This window comes from Chiloscyllium punctatum, chromosome 39 (genome assembly GCF_047496795.1).
Source record: "Chiloscyllium punctatum isolate Juve2018m chromosome 39, sChiPun1.3, whole genome shotgun sequence".
Lineage (NCBI taxonomy): Eukaryota > Metazoa > Chordata > Chondrichthyes > Orectolobiformes > Hemiscylliidae > Chiloscyllium > Chiloscyllium punctatum.
The window spans coordinates 38,536,676-38,550,052 of NC_092777.1; the positions used below are offsets into that span (position 1 = coordinate 38,536,676).

At 42.7% G+C, this 13,377-nt stretch overlaps 1 protein-coding gene across 4 annotated transcripts in view; it reads left to right on the forward strand.

The window, feature by feature from the left end:
- LOC140463966 (uncharacterized) overlaps positions 1–13,377 on the forward strand; it is a 113,278-nt gene that overhangs the window by 53,906 nt on the left and 45,995 nt on the right. For all 4 annotated transcript variants that reach the window (XM_072558478.1, XM_072558480.1, XM_072558479.1 and 1 more), the window contains exon 2: positions 9,797–9,848. In XM_072558478.1, the coding sequence (XP_072414579.1) occupies positions 9,797–9,848 (52 nt within the window). The remainder of the gene's footprint in view (positions 1–9,796; positions 9,849–13,377) is intronic.

Genomic DNA, 13,377 nt, shown 5'->3' on the forward strand with positions numbered 1-13,377 from the left:
TGATGCTGATGTTTCTTAGATTGTGTGCTCTTTCTCTACGAAATAGATGGAGAGCCAACTTCTCTCAAGTTGAGGACTGACACTGGCAAATAGCAGTTAGCTCTCCTCTGTCCAATTGCTCCCTTTTTTTATGCCAGTGACAGCAATTTTCTTAAAATAACACTGGTCTGAGATTGTCAAAATGATCTGATTTTTAAATTTTATTGGTTGTTAGTTTCTAAGTACTTGGTTTAACTTCATTTATAGAACATAGGACATAGAAAAATACAGCGCAGTACAGGCCCTTCGGCCCTCGATGTTGCGCCGACCAAAGCCTACCTAACCTACACTAGCCCAATAACCGCCATATGCTTATCCAATGCCTGCTTGAATGACCATAAAGAGGGAGAGTCCACCATTGATACTGGCAAGATGTACACTCAACCCACTGACGAAAGAATCTACCCCTAACATCTGTCCTATACCAACCTCCCCTTAATTTAAAGCTGTCCCCTAGTAATAGCTGACTCCATACACTGGAAAAGGTTCTCACTGTCAACCCGATCTAAACCCCTAATCATCTTGTACACCTCTATCACATCTCCCCTAAACCTTCTTTTCTCCAATGAGAACAGCCCAAGTGCCTCAGCCTTTCCTCATACGATCTTCCTACCATGCCAGGTTTACCATCCTGGTAAACCTCCTCTGCACCTGTTCCAGTGCCTCCACATCCTTCCTATAGTATGGCGACCAAAACTGCACACAATACTCCAGATGAGGCTGCACCAGAGTCTTGTACAACTGCAACATGACCTCAGGACTCGGGGACTCAATTCCTCTACCAATAAAGCCCAGTACGCCATATGCCTTCTTCACAGCAGTATTTACCTGGGTGGCAACTTTCAAAGATCTGTGTACATGGACACCAAGATCCCTCTGCTCATCCACACTACCAAGTATCCAACCATTAACCCAGTACCCCATCTTGTTACTCTTACCAAAGTGAATCACCTCACACTTACCCACATTGAACTCCATTTGCCACCTTTCTGCCCAGCTCTGCAACTTATCTATATCCCGCTGTAACCTGCCACATCCTTCCCCGCTGTCCACCACTCCCCCGACTTTCGTATCATCCGCAAACTTGCTCACCCAACCTTCTAGCCCCTCCTCCAGGTCACTTATAAAAATGACAAACAGCAATGGTCCCAAAACCGATCCTTGTGGAACACTGCTAGTAACTGCACTCCAAGATGAACCTTCACCATCAACTACTACCCTCTGTCTCCTTCCAGCCAATTCCTAATCCAAACCTCTAATGCACCCTCGATGCCATACCTCTAATTTTTGCAGTAGCCTACCATGGGTACCTTATCGAATGCCTTGCTAAAATCCATATACACCACATCTACTGCTTTACCCTCGTCCACTTCCTTGGTCACCTTCTCAAAGAATTCAATAAGGTTTGTGAGGCACGACCTGCCCTTCACACAACCATGCTGACTATCCTTGATCACATTATTCCTATCCAGATGTTCATAATTCCTATCCCTTACAATTCTCTCTAAGACTTTGCCCACAACAGAAGTGAGACTCACCGGCCTATAGTTACTAGGGTTATCCCTCCTCCCCTTCTTGAACAAGGGAACCACATTTGCTATCCTCCAGTCTTCTGGCACTATTCCTGTAGACAACAAGGACATAAAAATCAAGGCCAATGGCTCTGCAATCTCCTCCCTTGTTTCCCAGAGAATCCTAGCCTAAATGCCATCAGGCCCAGGGGACTTATCTATTTTCACTCTTTCCAGTATTCCCCAGACCTCTTCCCTACATACCTCAAAGCCATCCATTCTAATTACATGACTCCATATTCACATCAGCGACAACGTCCTGTTCCTGAGTGAATACTGACGGAAAGTATTGATTTTAGTGTCTCCAATCTCCTCCGCCTCCACACACAACTTCCCACTACTATCCTTGACTGGACCGATACCTACCCTAGTCATCCTTTTATTCCTGACATACTTATAGAAAGCCTTAGGGTTTTCCCTAATCCTACCAACTAAGGACTTTTCATGTCCCCTCCTTGCTGCTCTTGGCTCTCTTCAGATCCTTCCTGGCTACCTTATGACTCTTTTTCAATCGCCCCAATTGAACCTTCACGCCTCATCATTACATCGGCCGCCCTCTTCCCTTTCACAAGGGATTCCAATTCCTTATTAAACCACAGCTCCCTCAAGACCCTTTCCTCCCTGCCTGACAGGTACATACTTATCAAGGACACCCAATAGCTGCTCCTTGAACAAGCTCCACATATCTTTTGTGTTCTTCCCTTGAAGCCTATTTTTCCAAGCCATGCATCCTAAGTCATGCCTCACCGCATCATAATTTCCCTGTCCCCAGCTATAACTCCTGCCCTGCAGTGCACACTTATCCCTCTCCATCACCTAAAGTAAAAGTCAGAGTTGTGGTCACTGTCCCCGAAGTGCTCACCTACGTCCAATTCTAACACCTGGTCTGGTTCATTACCCAGAACCAAATCCAATATGGCCTGTCTACATATTGTGTCAGGAAACCCTCCTGCACACAATGGACAAACACCGACCCATCTAACGAACTCGAGCTATAGCTTTCCCAGTCAATATCTGGGAAGTTAAAGTCCCCCATAACAACCACCCTGCTACTTTCACTCTTCTCTCCTGAATCATCCTTGCAATACTTTCCTCGACGTCTCTCGGACTATTAGGAGGCCTGTAGAAAACTCTGAACAGGGTGACCTCACCTTTCCTATTTCTAACCTCAGCCCAAACTACCTCACATGGTGAGTCTTCCTCCATCGTCCTTTCCACTGCTGTAATACTATCCTTGACAAGCAATGCCACACCTCCCCCTCTTTTTTTACCCCCACCTCTGACCCTACTAAAACATTTTAAACCCTGGAACCTGCAATAGCCATTCCTGTCCCTGTTCTACCCACGTCTCTGTAATGGCCACAACATCAAAGTCCCATGTATCAACCCACGCTGCAAGTTCTTATACTTCTGGCATTGAAGTATACACACTTCAAGCCACCTTCCTGTTTACCGGCAGACTCCTTCAAGATCGATGCCTTGTTCCTAACCTCCCTACACTCCGGGTCCTGAACCCTAAAGCTACAGTCCAGGTTCCCATGCCCCTGCAGAGCTAGTTTAAACCCTCCCCAAGAGCACTAGCAAACCCACCCCCCCCCCCCCCCCCACCAAGGATGATTAGATTAGGTTACTTAGTGTGGAAACAGGCCCTTCGGCCCAACAAGTCCACACCGCCCTGCCGAAGCACAACCCACCCATACCCCTACATTTACCCCTTACCTAACACTACGGGCAATTTAGCATGGCCAATTCACCTGACTTGCACATCTTTGGACTGTGGAAGGAAACCGGAGCACCCGGAGGAAACCCACGCAGACACAGGGAGAATGTGCAAACTCCACAGTCAGTTGCCTGAGGCGGGAAATGAACCTGGGTCTCTGGCGCTGTGAGGCAGCAGTGCTAACCACTGTGCCACCGTGCTGCCCTCTGGTTCAGGTGGAGACCATCCTGTTTATAGAGGTCCCACCTTCCCCAGAAAGAACCCCAGTTGTCCAGAAACCAGAATCCCTCCCTCCTGCACCATCCCTGTAGCCACGCATTTAACTGTTCTCTCTCCCTATTCCTCGACTCTCTATCACGTGGCACAGGTAACAGACCAGCGACAACAACTCTGTTCGTTCTAGCTCTGAGCTTCCAACCTAGCTCCCTGAAAGCCTGCCTAACATCCTCACCCCTCTTCCTACCTATGTCGTTGGTACCAACGTGGACCACGATCTGGGGCTGCTTTCCCTCCGCGCCACCCCCTTCCTTCTTTCCCCCCCCCCCCCCCCCCCTTAAGGACCCGGAAAACCCGATCAGAGACATCACGTACCCATGCACCTGGGAGGCAACATACCAAACGTGAGTCTGTTGCCCCCGCAAAACCGCCTATCTGTGCCCCTCACTATTGAGTCCCCAATAGCTATTGCTCTACTTTACTTTTCTTCGCCCTTCCCTGATCTATGACCACCTCTGCCTCCTGAATGAGCCGTAGTTCATCCAACTCCAGCTCCAATTCCCTAACACGGTCTTGGAGCTGGAGATGGGTGCACTTCCCACAAGTGTAATCAGCAGGGATGCTAATGGCTTCCCTCACCTCAAACATGTTGCAAGAGGAACATTGCACTGCCTTCACTGCCATCCCTCTAAAAGGTAAACTTTAAAAAGAAAACTGGATCTAAAGAAACAAACAAGCAAAATGTAGAACTTACCTGCTTACCACAACGGGTCTTATTTGGATGATTCCAGCTAGTTGCCAATACACACACCAAAACAAGCATAACATTTCAATCACAGCCAATTGATAAATGTTTCAATTTCAGAACTGCATGTAATCTGCACTATATATTGCACGTTTTTTCTGCATAAATCTCTAGGCTTTAAACACTTCTCAAAGGGACTATGTGCACTCTTCCTGTTACTTCGGTTACAAACTTTCTAGTTTCCTGCCTTCCGCTTCACGAGTAATTTGTGATTTTGTAACTATATGTACAAGAAAGTACAATGGATAACCACTCTAGATTTTTGTCTTATCGTACCATGAAAATGAATTGGTACATCAAGTAGAGTGTGGCATTGGAAAATCACAGCATCTGAGGAGCAGGAAAGTCGATGTTTCGAGCATAGCCTTAATCAGGAATGTAGCCTAGATGTAACAAAATGGGTGATCAGAGAGTCTGGTTAACATTGACACTTACATTTTCATAACGCTGCTTATCTTTAACAAATCTTTACGGTGCAATCATCAAAGACTGAATCTTGGTCTTTTGGTTTCCTCTGAGAATGTGGCCATTTTTAAGTTTGGTTGGCTTCACAATGCAGCATCTTTTCCTGAAGACGCTCTGCATACAAGACATCCCAGTGGATCAGTTAAACTCCTGCAGATGTTGGCAGTACAAATGCTGTGAAAAATCTGCAGATCTGGCAGTTCCTGTAGAGGGAACAGTTGACACTTTCAGTTTTCTGAATTCTTCAGAACAAAAGATCATAGGACTTCGTGTTAGCTGTTCCTCCTTAACAACAGAGATTGTCAGACCTTTTCTTGCAGCCCTTCATTATTTTGGCTAGCTTTCCACAAACTCCAATTGACATAGACAAAATCAGATTATGGGGGGGGGAACAAAATTCTTCGGCCTTCTGATAAATTGTAGATTAACAAATGAAAGTCCTTCTCATAGTTAAACTCTTGCAAAATGTCAGAGCCCAAGGGGAGAATGTAATTCCAAACATTCTGAAAACCTAATTAGTACTTATTCATGGGCTGTGGGTGCTGCTGACAGGGTCAACATTTTATTGGCCAACTCCAATGTTCTGAATTTAGATTTGTCGATAGCTTGGACTACTTGTGTGGTGAAGCAATCATTACTGTTTTAAAGGGAGTTTCTAAATAAACCAGTGACAAAGAATAACAGTTTACATGTAAAGTTAAGGTGGTAAGTTCTTCAGGAACTTTTGGCCCAATATGCTATCTGCCCTTAATCCTCAATGATTAGTATTTGGGAGATTTGTACCTTTTTAAGGAAGTTGTTTAACTTTTTTTTTTATTCGGATGTTTTAGTTTTGAATTAGTAGTATAATTCAAATACTTTTTTTTTTGTTTGGCTTGCACTGGAAAGATTTGAGTGGATGGCAAATTTATTCAGTTAGAAATATTCTTAACTACAGTATTTGTGGATGGATCAATGTATGGACAAAACTCCAGGATGCATGAATTCAGTGGGAATCTGTTCAGTGCAAGTTGGGAGGGTATGGGTGTTTGAAATAAGCAGAAGAGCTTTTGAAGTTTCTATGGAGTTAGTTTGCTCTTTTTTCTTTCTTTCTTCCTCCCTTCTTTTCTTTTCTTTTCCTCCCACTAACTCCAGTGTTTGAGTTCTGGGATAATGTGGTCCTAGTGCCTCAGCATGGGGTTTCAGGTTAGTTGGGGAGCATGGTGGTATTTAGCATTGTTCCTAAATATGCAAGAATGGGAAGGTATGGTAATTGATTTGTTAATTTGGTGTATATTGTTTAAGGTTGTTGGCTTGAGGCTGGACCATCCTCTTGGATTTGGTATGAGTGCAGGGAAGAAGGTTGCAAACTGCTCAATTTTTAACAAGTGAAAGAGGAGCAGTGAAATTGATAAATTCATTTTCATGGTTGATAGTTTTATTATTAACATAAACAACAAATTGTCAAGAGTTGCATGCTCTAAAGTTGGTCTAGCCAGGATGCAGCAGAACTGTACTGCACCTAACTGGGGTGAACTGAGCTTTTGAGTTAGTGGTATGAGCATGTATGTTCAGATGTGGCTGAGCAGGCTTTTTGCTGCTTTGTATCAGGCCTCTGACAAAATATTAAACATAGTTTTTTTTTGAGGGGGGGGGGGGTAAATAATCAAGTTTTGGAGGCATGTGAAGTTTTGTGGAGCACTTAACCACCCATTACAACAGTTCTATTGACTATCAACTTTCTGGTCAAATGTGGTATGGGTAGAGCTATTTTTGTCTGGCTGTTTGTGTTGAATCTTGAAGTATGGCAGGAACTGGGTGGGGTGGGGGTAAGGACCAGCTCCCTGTACCTCCCTCTCTGGGGAGGAGTGTCCAGTTTGTTACTGGAGCAGATGTGGAGATGTTTGCACCAGTAGGAGTCACTGCCTCAAGTGCACAATCTCTGAAAGGCTGATCCATTAGCGCTGATGTTGTTGTTTTCAGTCAGAGGGTGATAAGGGTGAAGCCTTCTGCAGCTTGCTGTGGCCAAGTTATGGACTGTATTTGAAACAACTAATCTTTTGACAGTATGGTGAATGGGATTGAGAAAAAAGCCATGAACAAATGGTGGTAGAGCAGGTTTGATAGGCTGAAAAGAGCCGAATTAGGCCAGTGTCCTAAGGTCATGAATGAATGGCCTGCTTTGGCAGGTCCAAGAGCAGAATTGAGGAGGGCCTCTGAGCTGCCTTAACTTTAGCATTTGAATCTAGGGCATAAAGTTTTTATTCACCCATATTTAAATGTAATGGGACAACTGACCGCACAATCACCTTTTGAAAAATCCATGCTTCTGTTGAACAGTGTGATTTTTGTAATTCAACCTCTTTGTTTCAATGTAGTGAAACATGCAAGAAAAATGGACACTCTGCCACATGGGAATAGTCAACTGAGTTTTTGGTGAAGTTCCTTTTCAAGACTAGAAAGTCTAGGAAGGAATTATTATTGGAATTTGGAACCTTGGCTGACCTGGCTACCCATGGATTAGAGTGCAGAGATTGAGACTGAAATAGTTGAGATGTTCTCAATGGCGTGTTGGGACTAATCTACACAACCAGATGAAAACAAAACAATGACCTAAATCAGCTGTTGGTCTAAGAATATGCTCAGCTACAGGATGAGCCAAACTTGATTCTTTGGGGTATGAGAGACTGTGTTTTTGGGTGAGCTCAGGCTTGTGAAGGATGCAGGTTATGTTGGTCAGCAGACTTGTTTTGGATAATTCACTAGGGGTGGGGAGGAGAAACAACTGCTTTTTTTGGTCCTGGGTGTTCTTGCAGAACCTCAGTTTTAATGTTAGAATATTTAACTTATAAACCAGCTGAGTTGTGTGCATTTTCCTTCAGGCTAAGGTCATTGTTGGCAGCTGGCTTGTGTTGAGCTGACTCTCTTGTTTGCAGTATGTGCCCTGTTTGCTGCTATGTCCCTTTTGTGAGTAAGTCTGGTTCAAACTACAGGTTCCTGCATTTTAGCACAAGTTTTTGTGCTAATGTGCGGTTGTTTTTTTTTTTTTGAAGCCGCTGTGGCATTTGAAGAATGTGGACTGTCTCCAAAGTCAACAGGAATAGAATACCAGGGTGAAAGCTTGTTTAGAAACATTTTAACTTTGAAAGGTAGTATTTGGAAAGTGCTTGCAGTGGGTTTGCATCACTGGGCAGGGTTATGGACTCCTTGAGCTGGGTCTTGCTGGCAAAATGTGACAAGGGGTGCAGCAAGATTTTGACTGACAGTGGTCTGCTTGCCTAAATCCTGCCCCCAACCTGCGTTTGTTCTTAAAACTTCCAACATGATTCCTCTAGCTACCTGGAAGCCTCTCTCTCCTAGGTTGTACCAGACTGAAGCTATTCTGAGCTTAGAACTAAATGAGCCTCAATCAGGACCCCTATCCTCACAGACAACTTGAACGTGCCCTGGACAATCAGTCCACAAGGAATGTCTATCCAGTTCCAAACACGGTAGTGGTTGTGCCCATCTCTGCTGCATCAAGAAAGTTGCACTGTGCGCTCAGGAGCACCAACCTCTTTGAGATCAAGTAACCTGAAAGAACTGGAGGGCAGAAGAGAATTTCCAGGTCAGTCCTTGGAAAAATAAAGGACCACTGGTCACTCTTGCTGATGAAAAAACACTTTACCTTTTTTTCCAGAGTCTAAAGCAGCTAGAAGTGAACCTGTGGTTTAACTGTCATGTTTTTCAAGCTTTATAATCTGAACCAAAAACTTGAATTTGTGCAATAGCTGATTCAAAGTGAATTGTCAACATGATTAAATAAAGCTGGAATAAGTAGTCTGACTACCATGTTATAGGGTCATGGTGCACCATCACTTCCATGTCTGGGCTACAGTATGGAATCTTATTTCAAGAAGTTTTTTTTTAATACAGTAAGTGATGACAGACCAGACTGCTACTTTTGAGGGGCTTATTTGGAGTATACATTGAGTAGACTAGGGTTACATTGCTTTTTCAAAAAAGGTGGTCTGATTTAAACATCAGTTTCTTGCGGACATAGACTAGATGCTTGGCTGCAGAGCTGGAATTACCACTGTTCTGGAGTAATGAGTGCTAATTTAAAATATCATCATTACAGCAAATTTTAGGATTTTTTTGGCTTTATGTATATTTGAATATCAGGGGAGGTGGTGGGCAGTGGGAATTGTGAAAAATGTGGCATTGAATATTTTAAGTCTCATTTTCAGAGTCTGAACTTGGCCTGAAGTTTGTTCCTGAAATGTTCCCAAAGGCCCCTTTTTATTGTAATACTTCCATTATACTACAATGGAAATGTACTTTTTGTACTTGTCAATGTTTTGAGTTGCTTTTCTAGACATTTAGATAAAGTCAGTCAATTTAAAATACATTTGTATAACTCTTGAACCAAATTTCTAGCACCTGGTGTGCCCTCAGGATGAGAACATTTGAAACTTTGGCAACCATAAGTAAACCAGAGCAGTTGAGTGGAAAATTTGCCCAAATCATTGTAAGACTTGGCCTAAACTTGAGGCTGGATTTGCAAATGTTGTTTGGGGTAACCTATATCTAAAATCTGTTAAGACTTGGTATGCAGTAAATGAAGTCTCCAATCCAAAATATTACACAGGTCCTTTTGTCCTTTCAGGCAACATTTTTAGTTTGAATCATTTTTCACTAAACTTGAACCACACTGCTGAACAGGAATTAGTTTGTTTTCAAACTTAAATGGCTGTCTGATCTCGTTTTTTTTTTTAAAAAAAATCATTTTAGATGGTTGTATTCTGTTCTGTTGGAGTAGATGTTCACTGTGTTCTGATTAGTGCCTGCCACTACTTGTCAGCTCAATTTTGACCACATAGCAAGTAGTTTTCAATACTATGTTTGTTCCTATTTTGACATGTTATCAATGATGTTTTCTTGACCAATGCATTAATAAAATCATTTTGAGTTTGTTTAGTAGCTGATGTTTTAACTTTAACTTATTTCTCCTCCCTTCAGGAAGAAGATGTAGACGTTGACAGTACTAAAAAATCCCCTTCTGAAAGTGCTGGTAAGTTTATCACAACTTTTTTTTTGTTGTTGTTGTTGTTGTAGTCAGTGCTTTAGTGAGTGAGGGGAACAATCCAGGCTTGTAATGGCAGTGCAGAGTTTAGGACTGTATTCTTTTGAGCACGTTGTCAGTAAAGAGTTGAGCTGGAAAAAGCATAACCAGTCAGGCAGCATCAGAGGAAGGCAGTTGACATTTCCATTCAGACTGCGTTAATCAGAACTGATTTTTAAAGGTTCTGACTTTCTTTTTTTTCCCCCCTTCCCCTCTTTTTTTTTTTTTTCCCCGCTCTTTGGAGGAAGAGCGCCTCATCTTCCACCTAGGAACCCTCCAACCACAAGGGATGAACTCAGATTTCTCCAGTTTCTTCATTTCCCCTCTCCCCACCTTGTCTCAGTCAAATCCCTCGAACTCAGCACCGCCTTCCTAACCTGCAATCTTCTTCCTGACCTCTCCGCCCCCACCCCACTCCGACCTATCACCCTCACCTTGACCACCTCCCACCTATCTCATTTCCAACGCCCCTCCAAGCCCCTCCTCCCTACCTTTTTATCTTCGCCTGCTGGACACTTTCATTCCTGAAGAAGGGCCTATGCCCGAAATGTCGATTCTCCTGTTCCTTGGATGCTGCCTGACCTGCTAGTTGACTTCCAAAGCTATTGTCTCTTGGATTTTTTTTGGAAAAAAATTCCCAATCCTCTGACTTGTCTACAAATCATCATTGCATTCATTTGTTTTTTCCACTTGGTATCCTTTTAAATTACCCTGGTTAATGGTGGCTGGTTTGTTCCCTTTAGAAATTTTTATTCCTCACTGGGATATATCTAGTTTGTGATTTAACAAAAAAAATTGCTTCACTGTATTCATTTTAACTCTATTTCCAGCTACACTGGCATGAAGTCAGGGCATAGCAGCAACTTCTGGAACTGGAAGTTAATGCTACAATTTGTGTGCTGATGCTGATTTTGCTGTGTGCAACTTTGGAGCTTCAAGGGAACATTGTTCACTAACATTTCTTCCTTGAATGTCTTTTCTGCTCGGTCCTTTTCAGTCCATTCCAAATACTTGGTGTAGTACTGAAAGACTGACTTTTTTGTGTATGATTTTCTGCAAGTACAGATGACTCATTCTGTACTTAAGATTTTCGAGTTGGTTTTACTTCAGCCTGCCCCTGGAGTCGTGCAGCCATAAATTATTGCTCATTAAACTTACCCACAGTTTTTTCACTTCAATTGCTTTACTGACCATTGAAACATTTTAATTGAAACCAGATGCATGGTTGTCGAGGTATAACTTGGTTTATGACATCTTTTTAAGACTAAAAGTTTCTTCAATTATTGTATATATTGTCATCCATGTATTTGCTGTTAATCATTTGAAAAGTCCACCCTAGGCTAGTAAATTAACACTCTCTTCTTTCTACCCCTATTTGGCGCAATCTAACTTGTTTCCTTAGTGCAAACCACCATTTGAGTGGCCGTTCCACTCATGATTTCTCTGGTTCATGGTTGCTCCTTTTTTGCATTGGCTTTTGGGGTACAGTTGGCAAATCATCTGTGCCAACTGAAGCAAGATTGGGGGAAAAAAAATGAAGGTTGATTTTAAACCCCTCACGACTTGTACAAAAGTCAATACCCCTCAGGCTCAAATTAATCTTCTAAACTATTTTTATACATATGGTACACTTTAATTTATTCCTCACTTGTTGAAGCCTTGAATTTTATAGTTCCTTCTTTATAACATATACTGGTGAGGTGGTTCTCTTGGGACCTAGCCCTGCAGTATAATGTTGGTATCCATTGGCAGGTCATAGATGTCCAGCAGGGAAACAGACCCTTGGGTCCAACTCATCCATGCTGACCAGATATCCCAACCCTGATCTAGTCCCATCTGACAGCACCCATCCAAACCCTTCCTATTCATATATCCATCCAAATGCCTCTTAAATGCTGCAATTGTACTAGCCGCCTCCACTTCCTCTGGTAGCTCCTTCCATACACAACCACCCTCTGAAAAAGTTGCCCCTTAGATCTCTTTTTATCATTCCCCTCATCCTAAGCCTATGCACTCTAGTTCTGGATTTCCCCAAACCAGGGAAGAAACTTTTTTTTTGTCTATTCATCCTCTCCATGCCCATCATGATTTTATAAACCTCTAAGGACCCCCCTCAGCTTCTGCTCCAGGGAAAACCACTCCAACCTATTCAACCCCTCCCTATAGGTCAAATCCTCCAACCCTGGCTACATCCTTGTAAATCTTTTGAGCCCTTTCAAGTTTCACAACATCTTTCTGATAGGAGTGTCGGACTCCTTTTCAATCCTGTCTTTCAAAATGTCTGTTCACTGAACTGTTCCCCTTTTTTCTGATGCAAGCTTATTTGAGTCTTGCTCTGCCCTTTTACCACTAAAAAGCAGCTAGCTAGCTTGGAATGGCTAAAACACCCTTGATTCACTTCAAGGTGCTTTCTAAATATTAGTATTTGCTTCTGCATTCAACATTCTTTTTAGAGCAATTGAATCATCTCCAGTATGTGCTTTTCTTCTCCAGAAAGAACCATACAAATCCCAGAACTGATCAGGCAGTTTTGGAAGGTGGAAATGCTAGTTAAGATTAAACTGTTTATGTAACAAGATGTTACAAGGAGTTTTGCATGGCTAGTCAAAATTTGGAGGTGATCACCTAATAAGATCAAGATAGATAACCTGGCATGGTGAAAGAGGGTTGAAGATTAAGTCCAGATGTTGACTTATCGACAGTTAAAGATGAGGCCCCAAATACCTGTTCAAGGGCATGGCTGACGGGAAACAAGAGTTGCGTACCTGAGCACATTACATGAGCCGTTGTGCTCCAACTTGCATTTTTGTTAATGGGAATTTGCTAATTTGTGTTTTACAAATTGGGACTTTTTTTTTCTGTAGTGTGAACTTTTAAAGCTTGTGATTCTGGCTGCATTAGTTTAAATGGTGCTATTGTGATTTTATTTTTTCTTTACACCGGATTGCATGGGAATGGAACGCCTGTTAGAGCAGAACTGACTGTGTATAGGCAGAATTCATTTGGCTTCCCTCTAACCTAACGTTTCAGTGCATGGGTGAAGGTTTCAGTTACAATTTGAAGCTGGATTTATCAGAGACATCTTGACTGTATGGGGTCTGAAACTGAACTGGGGCAGACTGTGGTTTTCCAACCCAGAAGTTGGAAATGTGCTTGGTGGGTAGCAGCTGCAGACTATGCCAGCTTCAATCACTACCAGAGCACAATTGTCTACTTTTCAGCACTATATCTGACATGTTGCATGATTACCTTCAATGAAGGGCTGATGACAGCACTTCAGACTAGGTATATGTGTATACATTACTAAGACCTATCAAGCAAGGGGCAGCATGTAGATAGCATGGGGTCCTTGGGATACTCCAGAAGTCATTGGGTAACTGAAATGCTGTTAGAATGGATGGGTCAGATTGGTCAAGGGCAAACCAACAGAGGTCAGTGGTGGGTAATGGCATAGTCAGGCAATAGATGTGATGTATTG